The sequence below is a fragment of the Ips typographus genome, linkage group LG8 (assembly GCF_016097725.1).
Source record: "Ips typographus isolate SLU linkage group LG8, UJ_Ityp_2.0, whole genome shotgun sequence".
NCBI lineage: Eukaryota > Metazoa > Arthropoda > Insecta > Coleoptera > Curculionidae > Ips > Ips typographus.
Genome location: NC_138429.1, coordinates 2,200,177 through 2,224,768, shown reverse-complemented (window position 1 = coordinate 2,224,768; position 24,592 = coordinate 2,200,177). Strand labels below are relative to the sequence as shown.

At 35.3% G+C, this 24,592-nt stretch overlaps 2 protein-coding genes and 1 long non-coding RNA gene across 4 annotated transcripts; 2 read left to right on the top strand and 1 right to left on the bottom strand.

Moving 5' to 3' along the window:
* Positions 1-450: 450 nt before the first annotated feature.
* On the top strand, positions 451-22,654 carry LOC145733002 (protogenin-like). 2 transcript variants are annotated; one of them, XM_081985590.1, is made up of 18 exons: positions 451-868; positions 12,711-12,881; positions 12,931-13,140; positions 13,198-13,342; positions 13,887-13,955; positions 14,007-14,209; positions 14,262-14,457; positions 14,540-14,676; positions 14,730-14,930; positions 14,980-15,147; positions 15,200-15,668; positions 16,064-16,194; positions 16,247-16,462; positions 16,554-16,745; positions 17,058-17,235; positions 17,291-17,396; positions 17,448-17,552; positions 17,606-22,654. In XM_081985590.1, the coding sequence occupies exons 1-18, from the start codon at positions 802-804 to the stop codon at positions 17,861-17,863; spliced, it is 3,222 nt and encodes a 1,073-aa protein (XP_081841716.1). In that variant the 5' UTR covers positions 451-801; the 3' UTR covers positions 17,864-22,654. The 2 variants fall into 2 exon arrangements, with proteins under 2 accessions (XP_081841716.1, XP_081841717.1); XM_081985591.1 differs by lacking the exon at positions 451-868 and adding an exon at positions 11,784-11,928.
* LOC145733009 (uncharacterized) lies at positions 878-2,754 on the top strand. The gene is made up of 3 exons (XR_014179105.1): positions 878-1,549; positions 2,254-2,393; positions 2,468-2,754. It is a non-coding gene; the product is annotated as an uncharacterized LOC145733009 (long non-coding RNA).
* Positions 22,655-23,054: 400 nt separating the features above from the next.
* RpL10 (ribosomal protein L10) lies at positions 23,055-24,478 on the bottom strand. The gene is made up of 5 exons (XM_081985600.1): positions 24,357-24,478; positions 24,179-24,210; positions 23,894-24,052; positions 23,686-23,832; positions 23,055-23,432 (listed from the first exon to the last, which is right to left on the bottom strand). Exons 2-5 carry the CDS (start codon positions 24,199-24,201, stop codon positions 23,102-23,104), a joined length of 660 nt encoding a protein of 219 aa, XP_081841726.1. The 5' UTR covers positions 24,202-24,210; positions 24,357-24,478; the 3' UTR covers positions 23,055-23,101.
* Between the last annotated feature and the right edge of the window lie 114 nt (positions 24,479-24,592).

Below are 24,592 nucleotides of genomic sequence, written 5' to 3'. Positions count from 1 at the left end.
TAGCAGACCATTCACTGCTAGCAGATGGCGGTAACCAAATTATTAAAATGGAAATCGACAACAGGGTATTTGTTAAAATAAAATAACAACAATTTAATTTGATTTAACACTATTTGTCGTCTAATCTTTGTCAATCTAGTGTTTTTTTTTTGTTCTTATAGCCCTGCCGACATCAGTGGATAATGACAGCTAAAATGAATGAATAATGGCGTATGGCAAAAAGAAAATTGGTGAAAACAGATAAGAAAATTTGTTATCTTAGCACAGTTGATTAATAGGATATAAGGATGGAATAATTATACTTATATAGGCATTTATAAATTTAAATATATTTTTGTAAGTCGACCATTATTGGCTTTGATTTTGGTAGAAATGTCCAATCACATCTGACATTTCAGTGTGTCAAATTTCTAAATTCCCATTTGCCAAAGATTTTGCGTTTCGGAAAGTTAAAGCGTTTTCCCACAGAGGACGGTGGGTTTTTCGTTTTTTAATTTTTATTCAGTGTGTATGAATAGTTTGAAAACGTGGCAACGTGGTCTCACATTCACTTATTCCGCGGCCCCGGCCGCTTTGGAGCTCGGGACGGGCGGACGCATACACTCACACACACCGACTCAGCATCTCCAAATTCACCATTACACCACTTGCCATTCACGGACACAGTGAGGTCCCCGAGTACGCGTCGTTTGCGTTCGGCTTTTTGAGAGTGTTTTTGTTGTTTTGTGTGTACCGAGTGACATCAAATTGAGTGAGAGAAAACAGCCTAATTATTACCATAACCCAAATGATTACGGATTTATGGCGGTGCGAACTCTTCAACTGCGGCTAGTGTTTACAGTAGGACTGTTTATCGGCCCTGTCTCAGGTAGGTAAATTGCCATTTTCGATCTTGCATGTGTACACCAAAATATGCAACATGGCGGTTTTGTTGTTTTGGTGGTCGAACGGTCGACGGTTTCGTATTTCCGGGTTTATTCGCCCCGTGCTGGTTTTATCCATTTAAAGTGGATTACTTTTTGTTCAGCACACTTGGATTTGTCGGTTTTAGCTTGAATCGACAGGATTTCGCCTACCATTTTTGCTGTCAAAGCAAAAACATCAACGAGTCGGCCCCCAGAGCTAGGCAAATGCTGTAATGTTTTTGTTTTTACACCTACCTGGAGCTTATTTTTCTAGCCTATTGCTCGCTCGATTTATGTAATCTACTAGATTGTTATTCGATCTAGGATCGTTTAAATCATTAATTTACGCACTTGTTCAGTCCAATTTCATTTGCTACTGGTGTTTGTTTTTAGCTCAAAACCAGATCTGGGGAGGCTGGGTTTTGTTTTTTGGGGATGGTTGCCTAGCAACTTTTGACATTTTGTTGGTATTGTCAAAAATTAATGGCGTTTTTTAATGAGGTTTTTCAAAGTGTATTTGTATCCTTCTCTATCAGATTTCATTAAAATAGCGCAACAACATTGAGAGTAACCCACCTGCACTAAACCAAAAAGATAAAATTTATGTATGGTAAAAATCAAAGTAAAATGGGATGACGTAACAGGTAAGCAGAAAATCACACAAAATAGGATGACGTAACGTCGACACATGTGACGTTTGTTTTTTTCTTGTATTTGCCATGCAATCGTTTTTTTTTTAATTTTTGTCACTTATTCGGTATCTTACAGAATTAAACGTCAATAATATAAGAAGGAAAGACAATAATCTGAAATATTTATGAATCAAACATATGTCGTACCATCGAGTACATCCACAGTCGTTCCATGGCCAAGTCAATAATATTATATCTTAACGGCTATACAAGCAAGAATAAACGGCATTGTTAAGTACCTATACAAGGCAAGGGTGGTTTGGCCCTGAACTCCACTTCCGTTCTGCCTGCATATAATGTCGAAGGTACCAAAAAGAAATACAAAGAAACTGTTAGTGCCATGTTGCCAAACTGTTTAAAAAAAGTAAAGTTTGTTTTACTAGAAGCTTATTAAAGTAGTTGAAGCATCTCCCTCTTAAATAATTCATGACTAGGTTTCTAAGTTTATAATGCATTCCACAGTACCGTTATATTGTAGTTAATTAAGCCAGTTATAAAATGCATGTGTAGGAATTATTAACGACTGTCACACACATTTTGTTACTTAAATATTTTGCCTATTAATACTTCCTAGTCACAGAAACACCATATCTTTAGAAATTTTTATCTGGGCCAACCTGTATTGAAGTTAAGTGGCTCAAAACTAAATACCGTAGGACATGGCAACCACTCTCAGATACAGAAAGTTTCCAATTTTATTTGAACCAAGTAAAATATGCATCGGATGCATTAACCTGCTTAACATAAAACCAAGAGACAAGACATTAACATACGTTCATATGGAATATCCAAGTAGGTAAGATATTTAGGAAAAAATTGGCGCAGAAACGCAGTTTGCACCACAAAATGCTATTTAAAAATAATTTGTAGGGGTTCCACAATGCAGAAACATGCATGCATCCCCCGACTTTTCTCCACATCGATCCGATTTCAAGTAGGACATAGTGCATGGAGGTCGACGCCCTCAGCTTGCAACTAGGCCGGAAGGGGGCAAAATGGGGGGTGTGGGCGGTTAAAAGGGAGAAAGAGTGGGAGAGTTTTTTGTTGCGGAATAAAGGGATGTACTTGGATTATTTAAGTCTTGGGAGGAAAAATCAATCCGGAGAATCCTTGATTATCATTGATATGTTTTAAAGCAGATATAGCGAAGTTGTCTAATAAGGTTGTTTATGTTGAAGTGGCTAAATTATGTAGGTATAGTACGTCCAAAATTTTCACATTTTGTCCCAGAGTTGTTCTGTAGCCCTTGACAAGCAAAATCGAATGAGAACATAATGGAGATTTGTGGCCCATAACTGCACTTACATACTGTTGAAGATAATGACAACTTTGACTGTAAAAATATCTCAGAAATAACGGGTGTTCAATAATTGTTATGGTCGTAGTTGGCTGTGGTTCTAGCATGAACGTAGGGCCGTTGATAAGTTCGTATATGGTTTGAAATGACAGCTGTCATAATTGTTTACAACGTTATCTAAGACATACGCTTTTTGTGACAATTGCCATCCATAGGCGACCTGACCATAACAATTATTAGGTGGGCCTTGACAAGCAGAATCGAAATACAGAGTGTCCCACTTGACACAATGGAGATTTAGGTTTACGGTTGTAACAATCCCTTTATTCGTTGTAAAGAACAAAACAGGGCGGCTGCGTCCAGGATTATTGTCCAGTAGAACCAGATTTTTCTCGCTTTATAATTTTTTTCTGGTTCCCATCAATTGAAACCTGAAAAACGGTCGGGTTTTTATCAATCGAGATTTTTTTAGGCGTCTCACGTTGGATTGGGCCAGGTCAGGTTCAGAAATTGCGAAAAAGAGGGGGACTCCTCGTTTGTCCTGCAATATTACAGATGAAATCTTGTAACGGAAGTTTCGAACCCGTTTAATAACCTTTTCGCGTTTTATCGACTGCGTGGGTCAGGTACACGAATGTTCGGACTTGAATGCAACTAGTTTTGAGGCTGTTATCGGTGAGAATTGCCTCGAAGGTGAACCATATTCAGAGCCACGGGTACCACGTCCAACTTGCCTGTTATACTTGGAAATTTGACATTGAAATTAAACTTTTATACATATGCAATGGGATGGATATTTGCCGAAAAGTTCATCCTGTTCATCTCGAATTCGTCTGGCTAAGCTCATATTAATAATGTTTATTTTGGTTCGTACTTATACAATTTTTTTTTATTCACACCTACAAGCATGGTTTCAGGTATTATTCACTATCCAGTCCAACTGATTTTATTCATTATTTTCCAGTGACTTTTTCTTATTTTGATCTAAAAAGGGCTTATTACACTGATGATCTAATACAAAGGCAGCTTTGTAGGTTTGTTATCTGCTACTTTAAAAGTAAAAGACGTATTTTTTCAAAATAATCATTTGAATAACTTACACTGGTTGTTTGTGTCCTCTTTTCCGAAGTTAATAGACCAAAAACTTCCCATCATGAATAATGTTTTTTCGACAACAAGAATATTTCCTCCGAACATAAATATTGAGTGGTCCTTTAAATGGACGTTTAATCAATATATCGATGATAAATTTTGGCATTCTGTGAGTGTCTTTATTGTGTTTTCCATTTTTAGGACTATATTCCAATTTTATCCTTGATTAAGAAAATGTTTGAAAAAAGTGAATCAACTTTGACGCCCTATTGCGGCCAAACGGTGAAACTTAGCCAGGTTCTGTCAACGTTACGTGATAGCCCCATTCATTAACTATCTTTGATCATCTGACATGTTTATACAGAATGTTTGAAATAAGCGAGTTATGGACGCTTTTTTGGAAAAGTGCACCGAAATTTTGTCCAAATGACGGTTTTGCCTGGCCTACTATACCGACCGCGGCCATATTGGATTTCAAGCTGTCAAAGTGACTTTTTTTACTAAATTTCACTTGAAGAAAACGAATTTAAGTCGGTTTTACTGTAACTGCCGCCATTTTGTAGTTAATGCATTTTTGACAGTTTTCAGGGCGTGGCATCCTAAAAAAATGACATTTCGACAAATGACACCTCACGTCACATTTCCACCATTAATCTAAACTTATAAAGACAGAAAAAATCAATTTTTAAAATTAAAAATTTTCCAAAAAAAATTCCTGTGGTCTTCTCTTAGAAAAATATCAAAAATCTAGTTTTTCAATTTTTTACGTCAAACGGTGAGTTTTACCAAAAAAAATTATTTTTAACAAAAGTTGCGTTTGCTGTGTTTTCGTACAAGATAAAAATTGCACAACCCTAACTCAAACCGTTTTGGAGATATTTAAGAAAATGTTTGAAAAAAGTGAATCAAATTTGACGCCCTTTAGCGGCCAAACGGTGAAACTTAGCCAGGTCCTGTCAACGTCACGTGATAGCCCCATTCATTAACTATCTTTGATCATCTGACATGTTTACTCAGAATGTTTGAAATAAGCGAGTTATGGACGTTTTTTTGGAAAAGTGCACCAAAATTTTGTCCAAATGACGGTTTTGCCTGGCCTACTAGACTGACCGCGGCCATATTGGATTTCAAGCTGTCAAAGTGACTTTTTTTACTAAATTTCACTTGAAGAAAACGAATTTAAGTCGGTTTTACTGTAACTGCCGCCATTTTGTAGTTAATGCATTTTTGACAGTTTTCAGGGCGTGGCATCCTAAAAAAATGACATTTCGACAAATGACACCTCACGTCACATTTCCACCATTAATCTAAACTTATAAAGACAGAAAAAATCAATTTTTAAAATTAAAAATTTTCCAAAAAAAATTCCTGTGGTCTTCTCTTAGAAAAATGTCAAAAATCTAGTTTTTCAATTTTTTACGTCAAACGGTGAGTTTTACCAAAAAAAATTATTTTTAACAAAAGTTGCGTTTTGCTGTGTTTGCGTACAAGATAAAAATTGCACAACCCTAACTCAAACCGTTTTGGAGATATTTAAGAAAATGTTTGAAAAAAGTGAATCAAATTTGACGCCCTTTAGCGGCCAAACGGTGAAACTTAGCCAGGTCCTGTCAACGTCACGTGATAGCCCCATTCATTAACTATCTTTGATCATCTGACATGTTTACTCAGAATGTTTGAAATAAGCGAGTTATGGACGTTTTTTTGGAAAAGTGCACCAAAATTTTGTCCAAATGACGGTTTTGCCTGGCCTACTAGACTGACCGCGGCCATATTGGATTTCAAGCTGTCAAAGTGACTTTTTTTACTAAATTTCACCTGAAGAAAACGGATTTAATGTCGGTTTTGCTCTACCTGCCGCCATTGTGACACTGACCTGGTAAATAGGGCATTTTTGACAGTTTTCAGGGCGTGGCATCCTAAAACAAATGATATTTCGACAAATGACACCTTACGTCACATTTCTACCATGAATCTAAATTTATAAAGGCAGAGAAAATCAATTTTTAAAATTCAAAAATTGTCCAAAAAAAATCCTGTGGTCAAACAGTGAGTTTTACAAACAACATGGCACTAAAGCCTAGGCCTTCTTCGGTCTTTGTCTTCAAGAAAACGAGGTAAATCGAAGAATGCGACTGATTTCCTGCTGTTGACCGGAGGCGGCAAATTCCATTTATGGCCAGCAAATCGGCCATTTGTATGGCCATAGACGTTCCTGTTACATTCACCTCTGTCTATTATTACACTTTGCTTTTTTTTTTTTGAATTCCATTATATTTGTACAATAAGCTCTATTCTCATGCAGTTCGGTAGAAGGTGTTTAAGCTCAATGCCCCATGGACTTACGTAAGTGAGTTCCTAGTTTTTCGACGAAGGAAACGATTACACATTGTTTCCGTCCGTATTGGCAGTTTATTATTCATATCAGTTGTTGTGTATAAAGAAATAACTAAGGAGTACCTAAATGGAGGATATAGAGGCTTCTACTACTTTCATCCACCTTATTGGATAGATTTGTGTAAATATTTATAACTGCATTAGTAATTACAACAAAATACAAGATGAACAGTTGTGAAAGCATATAATTTTGTACAGTACAATGTTCTGCTAGACTAAAGCTAAGTCTGCTAATTAGCTTAGGAAGGTATACCGTTATTGGTGCATTTTAAATAGCTCAGGTGTGCCTTTCAGACACCGCAAATTTATCGAGCAATCTTCAAGGTTATCACTTGAAGATTGGTAATTGTGGAAGAAAAATCGAGAAATGTACATTGTTGTCAATGACCGCTAGTATGAACAGCATTATGCATTCAAAGTTGTTAGTGTTATGCAAATATGCATTGGAAATTTAGAATCTATCAAAATGGCTGTTTGGGCGTTTGGTTTAGCATATTTATAAAAACGAGGTTGTCAATGGCGTATAGAAGTATAATTCCATTAGATTAATAATCCACATTCACTGCCAAAGTTTCCTTTGGTCTTTGTTAAGGATTTTATGGAAGACTTTCTTGAAAATATTGAAAACCGCCAAAATGTCTTGTATAAAGACACAATAAATTTTTAGTTTTGTGTAGGTATTGGAAAAATCTTTAGATATATTGAAATCTCCAGAATTAGACAAATTCCCTTTGAAGACGACTACTTCTAAACTTCTCCAGGAAAACAGGTGTCTTCTATATCAAAAACTTTATAAGACTCACTAAAGTTTGAAGTTTTTTTCTCCATAAATCTCCAAAAATGCTATTCAGAACAAAAAATTGTTTAAGTTCTCACTTAATTTAATCTAGTAAAGTAATCTAAGTAAATTTTTTTTCAAAATCCTTAAAAAACAGCAAATTTATAGGTTTTTTTTGTAGTGACGTTTTCCCCAGTCTTCCTTCCAAGTCAAGTAAGCCAAATACTTAAACTTTGTAATAAATGTAAATAAGGTTTAATTTTGCTTCTCAACAATGATTGTTTTTATCGAAAATTCCATTACGGTAGGGGTTTGTTTTAAGCTAATTTGAACCATAACAACATTGGGTACTTTAGTAGTGTTAACTTGTCAATGGAAAACGCTATTAATGCCTGATACGGACCGGTACAAACAATAACATACAACACCACAATCGTCGTAAAAATAATTGTCACGTGACCACATTAGGCTGTAATTCCCACGCCTAGAAATCATGACCTGCTGTCACTCTATTTTTTTTGAATAGTGACAATTGACGTGTGTCAAAATGTTGTCAATTTTTTTTATAATTTGGTCTAGTAATGTTTAATTTGATACTAGAGATGAGAACGGCAAATTTAAACTGTCCAATGTGAGATGTAAAAAGGACGAACGTTAAAAAATAGTTAAAATAGTAATAACTGGGACACTGACTCAATTTAAAGACATCATGTGACAATTGACATAAAAAATATGCACAAAGTTACAACGTTGCCAATTAGAGTCATAATAAATCAGACCGATAATGAAATTCAGTTCGGAAACAAATCAAAATGCAAAAAACAAGACATTTTTCCTAAGTAGGTATATTTATTATAGCATAACCCTTAACGGTACAATCCAAAACTGGTTGCGTTCTCGTAAATACCTTTCCAAATGGTTCGAGTTTATAGGAATTTTAAATGGTAAATAGTTTGACAGTCGATAGAAAGTTTAGTTTGACGCCAACTTTTCTCGGTTATGTAACAGTAGTGGGCGTGGCTTGAAAATGCCACGCCCCGAAATTTTTATGTCACGCCTTAGAGGGTGGAGCTTTGAGTGTTATTGGACAGTTCAGAGAGGATTTATTTAATAAGATTCGTTTGGTACTTTTTTTACTGTTGATTCTATTCTCAAGGTTTCAATGAAAAAAAAAACGCCAAATTCGAAGTATATCAAATCGTTTAGCGCTGTAACCTACTAGCAAGAAATCTATTAAAGTTTATTACAAATCCTCCGTGACGAAACACGAGAATTCCTTTTAATAATGACTTTGGGAACTGTGGGACGGATCATTGAACCGTAGATGCAGTGTACATGGATCGCGGACGCCAGACCAATCTTAACAACAATAAATTTCTGATTCCGGGCAATTTACTTTTCATATTTCGCCAATAAAAATAGTTAGCCTCCCAGTGAAGTAATAAAGTTTACGACAATAATATGTATATGTTTATATAATCGACTGGATTTGATCGTAAAAAACGAATTTATCAAAGGTAGCGCGCTCATTTACATAACTTACACGCAAAACTTGCGTACAATTTTCCAAATTCCTAGATTATAAGTTGCTAAAAACTGGTCCTGGTAAAGAAGCTAGATAATGTTTCCAACCTCAAAAATTTCAGTTAAATTTAAAACCTGCAAAGCACGAAGTAAGAGCAATTGACTAGTGGTCTTATTTAACGTCAACGTCGTTAACGTCATTTGACAGTCGGCAGACCGTTCCGGCTGATATGTCATTTACAAACTTTCCGCCATCTTTGTTCAAATCATTGGTTTCTAGTCCTTCTCTTTCTAGTAGAGTAGGATTAGATAAACTGTCACGGTGTTCCGGGTTGTCCACCTGTAAATGATTACCAACAATAAATGAATATTGCACGCTTTCAGTAATATTGATTACAGGAATTCCCCAAATTGCCAATAACCAAATCCAATTAGGTAAGTAGCATTGTTCGTTGTAAACTTTTTCTTTTTGCTAAAATGGAATGTGCAGCTCAAACTTTAGAGCTAAAAATTGAGTCATTCGCACATAAAGATGTATTTTTAACGCGTGGATTTCCGCAAGGTTAACGCGTAGAATTAATAATGTAACACGTTGCCACATTTCCTAGAATGAATCGCCAATCAATAAACTATAACCTACTTTTAAATACTACGCAGTTAACGTTTTTACTACTTGTTCCGGATACATAGATCCAACCATATCTCACATATACGTATTACGTACCTGCCTTCGCGCCGATTGTATTTTTCAATTATTTAACATCTTATTGATTTATTAATTACTATTACATGACTGGTATTATGTTGTGCGTTGTTGTCATTTTTTATTGTTTATTGATTAATATGAAATATTAATTGTAATCGGTTTATTATGTGTTAATAGCATTTGTCAGTCTTTCAAATTAACGTGTGTTTGGCAGTATTGCTGTCGGTCAGAATAAAGTCACGTGATTGGTCAAAAATATCAGGGTGCGCCGCGGCAATGTTGTCGTATGTATGTAATATGGACCTTAATAGATTTCATTATCAATTAATTATTTTCTGTAATTTTTAGAAAATAAGTATAATTAATTCTAAACTATTACTGAAAGTATTAATTCTGTAACCTTCAAGTTAGAATTGAACCATAATATTATAGAAAAATAGGAAACTATTGGCAACACCGATGAAAAATATTGTTTTGACATAATATAAAATTTAATTTCATTGGTAGGCACCGTAGCACGTGATGCATAGCACACTAGAATCAGACGTAAACTGCGCTGCGCATAGCCAATGTCCAGATTCACAGCCTACTAGAGGCCACCTTTTTAAACAACCGCGGATATTATGATTTTTGTGGTCAACTGTCAATTTGTATTTAGGGGTAAAAATCCGTGTAAAGTGGCAAAAAACTGTACGAAACCGATATTTGTGCGTGTTCAATTTGTTAAATAAATTATTACACAATGGGTACGGTCCAACAACCGTTTTGGTTTCGTGAATTTATTTAAGGCCATCAATTTGTTCTAGTCGAGATGAGAATCTATCGATACAGTGGCATGGGTCGTTTCTCAACACACAAAAACCACAAAATAATAAGTGATTTACTATCGGTAACGACATTACTAGTTAGCGAAAAATGCGGCGTAATATCGGCATTAAAACCGCGAGGATATTGACATTTTCCGAATTTCACGCACCGTGGATCACAGAGGATCTAAACCAAAAACTTTTTACCGAAGAATAAAATGATAATAACCCAACGTAGAGGTGAAGGTCATAACAAGATGATCGTCATTAACAAATTGATCAGATAATCGTTTTTTTTTATATTGAGAGAGGCAAAAGCGACCAACCAGAAAATACCGGAACCAACTTCCAAGAGGTTTAACAAAGAAAGTCGATAAATTTATTAATTTTAACAAAATGACTGAACTATATTTACCATTTGACAGTTGATCAACAGATTTGTCAAGTCTGTCAGTTAGAGGTGACAGACCAAATTTTCACACAACCAATGATATCGCAGTAAAAGTTTTGCTGCTGAGGTCAAATCAGCTCATTGAACTTAACCTTACATTTTGCTGATTGCATCGTAAATAAATAATCATGAATGGATAGACAAAATAGTTTTCCAACCTCAGGTGAATGTTTCGTGTAAATATTTTTATTGCTTTTTAGAACGTCGTTCACATTAAGCTCTGTTTGTCTAACGTAATAACAAACGCAAAGCTTCCAATAGTATTTTCGTATTATTTGGATTGTAAACAAGATACGCGTACCGCTTACTTAATTAGGATTTAGGAAGTAAAACGTGTTTTTTTTAACATTTGCTGATTAGCATGTTAATACCTCCAGAGGAGGTAATGAGGTACTTACGACGTACGTTCATTGTCACGGTCAAAATATGAAACCGGATAGCAGTCGTAAATTATGAACGTGAGTCTCAGCTAGGAATACTAAATAGACAAAAATACGGGAAATATGTTGATTTATTGGAAAAACTTGAGTTGGTGGTAAAAAAACTTTTTTTTTTAAATTAATTATTACAAATAACCTTTTGTTGTCACGAATCAATTTTTATCAATTACCATCATCATTTATTATATTCATTATTTAAGCTGGAATGGATTATACATTTACTGGCATGAATTAATGAAAAGTAATAGATCGTGTTCCTGGAAGTAAAAGCCATTTCTAATTTTCCGGATGTTCTGGAAAATTCCGTTCACCTTCCAATTATACGTTAAATACGGTTTTCAGGATAATTATCGCGTCCTTTAAATATTCAAAATGTTCTAAATAAACTTTTCTTCTTTGAAACCTAATTAATTATTATTGTACAGTTCAAATGTAAGGAAGTAAAGGTTTTATAAATATTTATTCGTAGGAAGGTCTTTTCTTTTTGTTTATTTTTATTCAAAGAAGGTTTAAGGGTACACAACAATAATGAACAAAAGACTGTTTTCTTGTTGTATAATCGTGTAAATAATAGTAATTGTTAATGTTTGTGGTTGGTCAAAAGAAAGCTGCTTTTTTGACAATCACAAGTTTGACATTTATGAATGCAGCCACTTCTGACAGATGACCAGTAATGTCACAATTTAAGTTAGATCGCAGCGCCATTTGAACTAAAATCGGGCAACAAGTTCCTAACCTAACATTATAAATAAAATGACAGTGTCACTTATTTACGAAACCTGTTCTAAATTCCTAACCAAAATATGCCAAAATCGACAGCTGGAATGCCCGAAACGTATAGTGAGTACATCTTATCTTGAAACGCCAATAAAACTGAATGATTTTGTTTATGTTGCATAACAATCTTGGCAAATCCCACTGAAACCTCGTAATTGAGTTAATCGATCGGAAAGAAACAAACAAGGGAGGATCTTAAGGGAGGACATGACGGATTTAAACACTGTATTTGACTAATAACAAAAAAAAAATGATTGCCCGATCGTTATTCCGCCTTCTGATCGTGTACGAGAAGTTTTTGCGTGGGCAGCCACGCGCCCATCTAGTCTGGCCGATGGAAATGAATGGGTCCTGAGACGAGTGTTGCTGTTGTTTTTGGTTGTTATTGACCCCAATGCAGAGTGACATCCATTTTGTTTTAATATAAAACCGTACAGGACTTCTGTAATATCTAATCAAAACTTGGGTTGGTAGTGAAAGGGTTTAAATATGTATAAGCCGTTCTAATTAGTGGAAAAGAAGTGATCAAGGTGGGCGACCTGAGGCATAGTTTGCAGCAGCGGCTACGAAGAATGCGCCTATTTTGTTGCACTTGTAAACACCGAACTGGTTTCGAATCGAATTCCTGCCATACCAGACTCGATAGCTGGCATACGTATATACCGTATTCGGTTTACTAATTGGATTTGCTTAACTAGTAGTAATCATATTTAGTTAAGACCCTATCGATTTCTGCCAATAAATTGAAGCATGTCTCAAGTTTGGCAACGTAGTCAAAGAAACATCATTCATTGACATTACAATGTTGCCGCACTTTGTCTCATTGACGTTTATTTTTTTTCTAGCTCTTACGGGATCAAACAGGGCCATTTCGGTCGAATCTCAACCCCTTTCAACGAATGTTAATCCATTACCCAAGTACAATGTTACGTTGTGGTTCTTAAGGGAGCCCGAAGACGTGGTGACAACTGGCGGACAGAACGTTACTTTACGATGCGCTGCCGAATCTTCCACAGGTACTTTAGCAAAATTAAAACCATTGAAGTTTATATCTGTTATATACAGGAAATCTCACAATTTCGTGGCTGTACGAAGACAATATTCTACCTGACAGTGATGATAGATGGCAAATCAACCAATCCGAGCTGCGGATACTCAACTTGGGGGACGAACAAACCGCTACTAATAACAAAACGAACGCTGGCAACTATGCATGTTTGGCCAGCAACCATTTTGGAGCGATACTGTCGCGGCCTGTCAAAGTCGAAATTGCCAGTGTGTTTTTTCACAAGCTACAGTTTTTTGCAATTCACTGTTATACTTCACTTCCAGCCCTTGACGGCGAGGTGACAGTTGAAAGTGTGGCTTTGACAGATATCGAATCTCAGTCGACTATTTTGCAATGTCGTATCCAGTCGAATCCTTTCGCTGATGTTCAGTGGATGTTTAATAATCTACCTCTAACAGATGACAAACGGTAAGTAAGTGCATAGTTAATTTTTTTCCAAAAAAATTGGACAGAGAATTAAGTGATTATTAGAGAAATATGTACAGACACTGGTAAATATCGAAACAAAACTCCAAAATGACGTTCTTAACTGTCAAATTACGTCATTGTGTCGTCAAGAAAGCTCCATGGAGCCTGAAAACAAATGCGGCTTAGAAGGTGCTTGTCAAAAATTCCAATATGGCGGATTAAATAGTGGTGACAGTTTGCGTTTGTTTGTATATTGATAATTATGATTGTTTTTTCTTGTAATTTTAATAGTATAATTACTATTCAATCAACATTTCATATCAATGTGCTTTTTTAAGTGTGTAATATTAATATACAGTCAAGTTTCCATGATTTATTTAAATTTAACGAGTAACTGTTCAACGTTATAGGTCATTTAAGTAATTATCGTTGTTGGTAAGGTTGTACCAAACCCAGTGTTGTTTATTCGTTTTTAACTAAAGTTTAAGTTTGTTTTTAATATTTTTTAATTAGTCACTTTGTAATCTTATAGTGATTGTTTTAGATATGTTCCTTGGCCTGATGGCACTTTACTAATAAGAGATACTAGGCTTACCGATTCGGGAAACTATAGGTAAACTAATGATTACTTTTATTTACTTTACTATTGTTAATTAAATTGTAGGTGCATAGCTACTAACGTTATACTGGGCGAATCCAGAACTAGCAGAGACTACAACCTGAAAGTTGTAAAAAATCCTAGAATTACCATTAAGCCCACGTTACACATATTAACTTCTTCGAATAACATAGTGTTAGTAAGAGACACCGTCAACCTAACTTGCATAGCTTTTGGTTGGCCTAAACCTACAGTACAATGGATTGATAGTGAGTACTGCCCTAAACGTGGAGTGTTGTAACACATTTTTGGTTTTTACAGATAAAAATGTTACCTTAAATAACTCGTCTGCGTATACTATAACAAACGCTCAGCCCAAAGATTCCGGAAACTATATCTGCGTTGCGGAAAATGTGATGGGAAAAACTGCGCAAATTTTCCAGCTACACGTATACCAGAAACCGCAATTTAATGTCACGCCCCAGTCCAGGGTGTCACCGTCAGCTCAAACTGTCAGGTATAGTACACAAATGAACATAAAGTGACTGACATGGAGAGTTTGTGACTTTTTCTTGACCAATCACTGTGATTTGTTTTAGGGTTGACTGTCAAGCCAAAGGAATACCACCGCCACGAATCACGTGGTTGAAAAACGGCAAAGAATGGTCACCGGACGTGCGCATTAAAAAATCCTGGAACGGTCTGGTTTTCATTCAAACAATGTCTACAGATTCCGGTTGGTTTCTGAACTTAAAATTGGTTAAGTGTTGCATTTGTCTGATTTGATAGGTATCTACCAATGCGTGGCCTCGAATCCAGCTGGAAGAATCTGGACGGCGGTTCAGATCGAGATTAACAGTTCGCTGAGTCCAAGTCCACCTGAAAATGTAAATTGTCGGCCCTTTGACGATGATAAAGTCTGCGTATCTTGGACTCGTCCTCTTAACGTTACCAATATTACGGCTTTCAGTATTCATTCCTATTATATAGGTAAGTTGTTAGGTTTAATCTAAAAAAATTACAGCAACTTATTATCCAGTTAATGGAACTCAACAAATCGGACCGGAATCCCTCGTTGGCAAGCCGAAAGACAACCAGGACTACGAACTAATGACTGGCTTGAAACATAACACAAATTACACATTTTATGTCAGAATGTATTTGCAACAGGCCAGTGATTCTTCAACTAAAGTCACTTGTCAAACTGGTAAGTTTTTATTCTTTACAATACAGAAAAAAATACTGAATTTTTTTGACAGGCGTCAAAGGCTATAGAAACTTGGATATCGAAACCTTAAGTAGCACTTCGGTAATCCTGAAATGGGACACTCTAAGCTCAGACACCCTGTGCAACGGCACCCAAGATGAGTACATTGTTCAGTGGTTCCGGGACGACGTCACGACCGACGTAATTTCGGGAATGACATCGGAACGCACCTTTATCGTTGCTGGTTTGTTGCCGTCCGTCGATTATCAGTTCAGAGTGATTGCTAGCACTTATCCGGTGGACGAGAGATGGACAATGTACAGCATTCCAGACGAACAAACCAGAAATCAAAGCGCAAACAGCGAGTTGAGAGCGCCTTTGTATCTGCAAGAAGACAGCACCACGTCGACCAGCACCAGATTGTTGTGGGATCGGATACCCAATGCTAAGTATTACACGGTGTGTTACGTGCCGATTGAAAGGGTGCAGAAACAGTGCGACGAGACGGAGATTGTTAAAAGGTATGTTTCTTTTTTTTTCTTTCGGGGTTACAACGTTTTACGTCTTCCGATTCCAAATCTTCACTTCTTTCTATCTCTCCACATGTCTTCTTCCCCGAACTTCACTATCAATTCCCTCTCTTCCGCTCTTGCGTGGTCTTCCTCTTTTACTTCTTCCAATCTAGGATTTTTTTTGGGATTCGGTGTTGTGGCATTCTCTGTACGTGTTCATACCATATCAGCTGCTGATTTTCCGGCCGCTCGTCTCCAGTAGTCCATTTCTGTAGCTTTGAGTGTTTTTTTCTTTTATGGGCCATATTTCAGAGCTGTATGTTATTATGCTTTTCACTATTGAGTTGTATATTAGTTTTTTTGTATTTTTAACTCCATAGTGTATTATTTAGCTTTTTTTTCAGTTACTCCCCTAAACTGTCAATAACAAAATTAAAACCCAACACTGAGTACGTGGTCATGGTGCGTGCCCACGATTATAAAAATTTGCCTGGCTTGTGGTCTGAACCTTTAAACATCACCACATCTGCCGATGGTAAGTTTCAGTTTAAACCCGAAAAAATCAATACAATTTTAGTTTCTCTTAGTACCATCTCCCGTGATCGATCTTGATTACGACGCTGTCAATGCCAGCACAGTGTGCGTACATTGGCGCGCTCCTGAAAACCGTAACGGTGCTTTGAAACAGTACTTATTGTCCTACACTATCGACAAAAATTGGTCCTTGGAGAGAGAGAACTTGTTCGAGTACAATATTTCGGCCGATTCGAATAAACAGCACAACTGCAGAAAAGCTCATTCTGGTACTTTTAAGACTAATCATACAAAGTGAATCTGAAAGTTTTACTCTGTATATTCGTATTGACGTATTTATGTGGCGTTGCAAAATCTTAGGTTTGGTGTCCACTTTTCTCACTAACTTATCCATCGAACACACCTATTTGGTGATGGTGAGGGCTGCTAACGAAGTGGGGTTAGGTCAACCTTGTCCCCCTATTGTGGTGAAAACCTTTGAAAATATAAAAACCGATAATCCGGGAGAGAAGTTTAATGGAACCGAGAAAGTTGAAGATAACCGAACGTTAGGTAAGAGACACTTTTTATGTTTATGGATTTTTTTCTTTTACATTGATACTCATAATAATAATAAGACGAGGGAAAACATGGTAAAATGAAAAAAATATGGTAATTTTAAAGCTCTCCTGGTATTTAATTACAAAGTGGAGTAGGCAACCATCTATACCTCCAGTTGTATTTTTGGTTGCATAATTACTATCAGCTTTTATGATTACTACAAACTCATGTCTCACTCACATTATTTATTAGTCCTTTAAACTTGACAACATTGATCTAATTTAGTTCTAGAAGGAAGAGTCTAATAATTAACTGAATTTCTAGGGATTGTTATGGGGATTATTCTGGCTGGTGTGTGCATAGTATGCTGCGTGACCATTATTCTGTTGCGCAGAAGATGTCTGAAAAGACGAGCTGTGACGCACGCACGTCCGCCTACGTCTAGTGAACTACGGCCGGCCGTTGCTCATTATAGTTCTCATTTAGGTGCGGTGCAAGTTAGGTGAGTTTGCAATATAATTGCAACAGAAAAAAAAAATGTTGGGGTACTATTCTAGAATGGAGCAATTGAGAAATATAGACGAACACGAAATTGAACATTTAGTTCCAGAAGAGCGAACCGCGCATATTCCGTCTGTGACTCCTGATCATTTAGACACCAAGGCAAGTTCATTTAAATTAATAAACAAATAAACAAGAGCGCCCACTTTTTAGGGTCCTAGCAATTTTCCAAATGGGTGCATTAACGGACCGCGTAAATCCGCTAAAATGAACGGAAACGGTGTAAACGGAGCCGTTCATATTACGGAAAACCCCCAAGTATGTTAATAGAGCCTATTTTATTAGCATCATTTTGTAATATAATTTTACAGTTTTACGCTTTCGAGTGTAATGGAAACCTGGCCAAAAACAAGTCGGAACCGCTTCTAAGACGCTACGAGGAGGATTCCAACTCCAATGTCAAACCCATCGACGTGTTGTTCAGATTTTTTGACGGCTTGAACAACTTCAAAAAGGACAAGTCAAGATCCGATGAGAGTTGTAACGAAATCGGTTTGAATTGCACTCAATTGGCTTTACTAGATGAGAGTCATAGGAAGCTGTCTCCTGTCTTGGAACCAAATGGTTAACGAAAAAACTACTAAAACTGGAAGGTATAGAGGAAATTTACGTAATGTAATTTGCCTTAAAACATAGGGAATATTATTCACAATCGACTGATTTTACAATATTAAATTTAATCTGGTAAGGATTTAGTGACCACACCACATTGAACTAAAAATCAATTGATGTTTAGGATTTACTGCGAGTTTCTAGGTGTCAATACAATTCGGTGTTGGAAGGATTTTCGCAACAAAATTCTTGATGAGTGTTAAATGTTCAAATTGGTATTGCTCAATAGTTGGAAAAGCCGTTTTTTTTGTTTACCTTGTACTTTTATGCCAAATTTGGAAAAGACAAATTATTACTTTGAAATAGACTGGGCCTGAACAGGCAATTTTTTTTAGTACTGTTTTTCTACAGACAGATAAGACGTTAAATATGCTACAAGCTACTACTAACCTAACCTGAAACAAGTTGTATGCCTCTAAAAGGCACCAAAAATCTGATTTAATTTTGATTATAAAACTTTTTTCCTGGTGGTCCACCACGAACCTCCGCGATCCTTGTTCTGAAAATTTGAATCGATTTTTTTCGAAACTTTGGAATACCGCGAATAGAGCTTCCAAGTCCCGGGACTAGAAAGCTATTCGGGACTGATCCGATGGTCCCGAAAAATATGAAAACTAACCAAAAAGTCTTTTTTAGGAGCAAAAAAATATTAACAAATATTTGAAAACCCCTCGGAAAATCCACACTTTATTAGCTATTTTTTTCGAGTAAATTTAAATTATAAGGCTACTAGAGTCTTTAGAGTTGTTCTCTAGGGACGCTCTGAGCCACTGAGAAAGCTCGTTCGGACTCCACACTAGTATGGGGAATAGTCGACAACAATTATTGATAGAACAACTGTAAAAAATGCCCTCAATTTCCGCTATTTTGTTAAATTTCGGAACCAAATCTGGTATTCCTGTATATTGTTTATTTTTTAAATTCTACGACAATTTCTATACATACTTTATGTGTAATGTCAGTATATTAGTAAACTTTCAGAATTAAATTCATTACGATTTTTCCATAATGGTTCGTGGTGGACCACCTTGTATCTATAAAAAGTTAGGTTAGGTTAGAGAGTTGTGGCATCGTATTGACGTCATTTTCCATACATACAGAGTGGTCTAAATTTATATTCCGTGGGAATTTCAGGGATTGTTTTCTAACTACTTCAAGTAATTATAGTCACTTTTGTAACGTCAGCAATAATCTACAAAGCTTGGGCCACTCTGTAAAACATACAAAATGTTAAAACATTTTAAATAAAATACTCGGTACCTGAACTACCTAACCTAAACTGTTACAGTAGACTTTCCTGTACATAATACAATTTAATATTACGATACAATTTAAGGAGGAACGAATGCAAGCGTGCATGTGATTAACTCTTAAAAAATGTTAATATTATTGTTTTATTCAATAACAAAGTTGATATTATTGTATGTCCGATGGTGTATTTGTTATTAATATTTAACGTTACCGCGCGTATTTATTTTCGAATACATAACACTACTATCTACTATCCAAAGATGCAAAATAGCGAATATATGGTAGAATATCTTTTGAATATTCATCAGTAATTTAATATTTTGATAGCATACAAACATTTGAGGTGTGCCTTTTCCCCCAAAAATATTGTACAATACATAAAAAGAAATACATACTAATAATTATTAATATACAACGATTTAATTTATATTTGTATATAATCTAGTGATTAATTTTGTACTTGTTTGAAAAAATCGTTAATTAAGCGCTGCAAGCCATTAATAAGTCAGCTGCGCCATTTTCATTAAAGTTTTAATTTTTGATAAGTCTACGAGTGCAGGATTTGCGTAAATCACAACGCAAATACTGCACCTGTAGACTTTTGGCACTGTTGTCATAGTTCCTGTTTACCCATGAGTCAATCTCTTATATGCATGTTAACTTTCAGAAGTTCAAATAGCTAACTTTTACTAACTAGCGCTTCTATGAGCAGTTTAAAAACCATCTAATTAGTTATATTTGTGTTTTTTTTGGAATAATAATCATTTCTTTTATAAATCATCATGGGTAATCAGATTAGTGCTTATTCAGAACCTCGAAAACATCAGTAATAATTATCAGTTTGGCAACATCACATTCTTACTCTTGTGTGTTTGGCAATTTTGCTATAATGTTGCCAGTGTATTTGTTTTCCTTTAAAACTCACTGAAATCTGGTTCTAACTTAACGAATCTAATTTTGTGGGTTCTGAATGTGATAAATCGGCGCTTTTTTTCAACGACTTAAGGATAAATTTAGAAATGAAAATGCTCAAGTACTATTATTTAGAAAGTCCCCGAAATGGGGTGTAGATTTATACAGGGTGGTCCAGTTTTAAATGTTAATAATTCCCATCAAAAGTTGACATGCATTATGTCATTTTTCTAAGGAAAACACAGACCTCCAAAGTTCAGTTTTAAAAATCGTTTTTTTTTTGCTACAATTATCAGACCGTTGGACCAATTTTCATCAAATTTGGAACAAGTTCTCTGAAAATAGTCAAAAAACAGGATTTTTTGACTAATGTTTGCTGGCGTTCAATTTTTTAGACTATAGGTAGTGTAAAACTGATTGTTTAAGACTAATATCGAAGCATTTAATGCCAAAATTGTTTACTTTCATCAATGAAGAGTTTGAAACTTAACTTTTACTATAAAAAATAATTTCAAAATTGATTTTTCAATTGTGGAGCGTGTTTTTCACAGTGGAGCGTCTAGAAGTCAATTTAATACTGACAAATCGTGAAATGGCATGTTTAAGCTTATGGAAAATGTAAAAATAGTTTTTTAAGTCTGCTATGTCAAAAACTTGATAACCCTAAGACTCAATTTTCCAAGCTGAAAGCAGTTTTAAGTCAATTTTCAAATTAAGTAGTTTTTATGCCTCTCAAGTCAATTTTCACAGTTTTCAAGTCAATTGTCAAGGCTAAAAGTCTTTCAATTTGTCTGGAAACTGTGAAAACTGGTTACAAAAACAATTTTTAAGCCTCTCAAGTCAACTGTCACCGTTTCAAAGTAAATTTAGTGGTTTCTAAGTCAATTTTCAAAACTAAAGTCTTTCAATTTGTCTGGCAAGTATGAAAACTGGCTGCAAAGACATTTTTTAAGCTTCTTAAGTCAATTTTCACCGTTTTCAAGACAATTTTTAAGTTGGGTTGGGTTGGTTTTGGATCTTTGAATGCAATAACTCAATTATTTCCTAAACGAAGTTTTTGTCTTTGTCTAATTGAACAAGTAAAGTAAAAAACTGAAATTTTTGAAAAATATCCAATGAGACAGAAAACCATCTTTCTGTATTCACATCACTGGACAGTTTCATCAAACGTCATTAACATTACATAATCAGTATTAATTTTAAATGTATTTGTTCTAAATTTGATTAAAATTGCTCCTGACAGTTATGACAAGAACATTTATGAACTGTATTTTCGTTGGGAAGCATTTTTCAGGAAAATGACATAATGTATATGTCAACTTATTTTTTGATGGGCTTTCGAATGGTGAATTATTGACATTTAGAACTGGACCACCCTGTATAGTCTTTGTACGATCTTGTATAAAGAGTTAAGTTTGCGACAACCTATTATCATTAATTTATTTGTTTTACTTAATAATTTTCAGGGTTCCACAGTAACAGTTTACCTCAGATACATTCCTTGTTAATGGAAATTTAACTTATATCAATGATAATAGTATTTTAAGATCTTTTTTTGTTTCTTTATCTTCTGTTTTTATTTCAATTCGACATTCCACAAGTATCAACATTTATAAAGTTACCTCAACCACTCAAGTACACAGAGATATTCAGTCAGTTAACAACATTCCTTATATAAGCAAATTTATAATATAATATTATATTTTCACAGTTTCAAGCAATAGTATAATATGCAGTTTTCATAACATACATAAGGTCAATTCTACTTATAATTATTTAACATGAATTAGAAATGTCTTCTTAAGTTACCTTTACACTGTTTTTAATTTATTTTGTTTTATAGATTTTAAGCTTTACCTACTTTATTACCCAAAGTAATAATATCATGATAAAAAGTCTTGGAAACTGGACTTTTTCGTCCAGTTTTTCAACAAAAAACACTTAAGTTAATTTTAAGGCAACATCTACCTCATGTAAAAATTAATGTGTGTATATTTTGTCCTAATAATTTTAATTTACGTTGAAAGTATTTAATGCCTTAGTAAGATCATATTACTTATTAGTTCAGCCTGAAAGATCTGATTTTTTTGTAGCTTTGTCTTGTAAAAACTCTCAATCAAGTTTCTATATTGTATACTTATAAGTCTGATTAGTTGAGGCTGCTACTTTTCCAGTTACTATTATTACAAATTTTGTAGGTTTTTTAAGAGGGATTTGCTAGTTTACAATAGACGATTTTTTGGTGCTTTTTTTGTTAAAAATGTCTCTTGAAGCGCATTTTTGACAAACCAATTTTTACCCAAGTGCAATACCTTTTATAGAAAAATCACACTATTTACATGTGTTTGGATACAGCTTTAATTATTTTGATCATATTATGGCAGTCCCTTATCTGCAAACTACACGAGGAAGTTTTGTTGTTGCTTTCCATAAAATTTTATCAATTTTTAAGTTAAAACCGTGTCTTTTTGCAGATTGTTGTGAATTATAAACTGTAAAAATTATTAATTGTAAACATGTTATATTTTTGTACGCTTGAATGAATGCATCACTAAAATTATATGGAAATAAATGTTTACAGTTTCCTTGTTATTTTTTTTTTTGCCAAACAACCCAGTATGTTCTTGTACGTCTGACAACAATGCATTTAACTTCAACGACCTGCTAAGTCAACATGTGCAACATCTGGGTAAATCTGAACTTTTTTTGACCAATCGCAAACTAGGAACAGAGCTGTGATTTTGGCAAATACTGCACATGTGGACCTACAATGAGTCGTCTTCTAATAGGTGTTCAATAATTGCTATGGTCGTAGTTGGCTGTGGTTCTCTCATTCTAGCATGCACCGGCGGTTTGACAGCTGTCATATAATAATTGTTTGCGACGTTATCTAAGACATACGCTTTTTGTGACAATTGCCATCCATAGGCGACCTGACCATAACAATTATTGAACGCCCGTTATTTGTTAAAAAAACAAACAAAATCATTTATAAAACATCATTTATTCCAACTTCAGAATAAAATCGTTATTTAAGCGGATGCTATTTCTTCTTGGACTTTCTTCCAATTGGCCAGAGGTCCATGCTCAGGCCTGTACTGAACGTTGCAACCGTCGTGCGCCAATCGGCCTTGCTCTTTCAGGTCTTCGTATTCGTCCCGCTCATATTTAGTGAAGCCGAATTTCTTTGACACGTAGATCTTTTGACGTCCAGGATACTTGAACTTGGCACGACGCAGAGCCTCGATCACTTGCGCCTTGAAACGATCAGTAGATCGCACGCTCATGATTGGTTGACCAATACGGACACGCGCCACTGTTCCTTGTGGTTTGCCGAAGGCACCTCTCATTCCAGTTTGGAGCCTAATATGGAGTCAAAATTTTACACAGGAATCCCATGAAAAGAGAAAACTATTGCAAATCAATGCTCTAAACAAAGACAAAGTTAAACTTTGTGTCAAAACGGATGTGACGTCATTCAGTAGTTAGTCAAGTGACCACTTTACTTGGAAGTCTTACTATATCCTTGTCTAGAGCATTGATTTGCAATAGTTCTCTCTCTATTATGTATAAAATTAAATTTCTATGCACAAATGTATAAAAACTCAGTACCCACCTATCAGCTCCAGCACAGGACAACATTTTGTTTATCCTAATAACATGGAAAGGATGCAATCTCATACGAATGTGGAACTGATCTTTACCACAGTTTTTCACCAGGTATTTGTTGCAGCAAATACGTCCAGCTTCCAGAGCCTCAGAACTACAAAACCAAAAAAAAACCTGCTGACAAGCCGCATTATGCCAGCAATAAAACCACTTACCTGAGCTGTTCATATTCATCAGAAACTAGATGAACACACAGAGGAAAGTCGTCAACTGGAGCTCTCTTCTTTCCCAAGTCAAAGATACGAATTTTAGGGTCTGGGACACCACGACAAAACCGGGATTTCGGGTAAGGTTTGTTCTTGCAGTAACGATAACTGGAAAGAAAAACTGAACTAAAATTCTGAGGTTATAGATAGTTTTGTTAAAGATTGGTAAGACATTTCCAGCTAGAAAATCCTTGACGCACTAGAATGATAGTTATACAAAAAATTCCGGCTTACCATCTTGCGGGACGGCGCCCCATTTTTGCTGCCTGAAATAAAACAAAAAAAATTAGTAAAACCCAATAAATATTAAATGATTCAGTTTATACACTATCTACTGTTAAAGAATAAACGTAATTAATCCAGAAATACAAACCGATTACTTGTGAATTTTTAAGATTAAATTCGTACAAACCTTTATTTCCTGAAAGGACAACAAACAAGAAAGAAACGATGGTTGATGGTTCTAGTTGTGACGTCACGTCACGTCATCTGTCACTTACCTTTCAAATATTGAATTTTTGAAGGTGACTCGTTCCAAAGTTAAATAAAAGAAGAAAATAAGTCAACTTCTCTAACCTAACCTAAGAAAAGCAAAACATCTGTATGAGACTTGGCAAGGGTAGCATTCCACAATTTTATAAAAATATT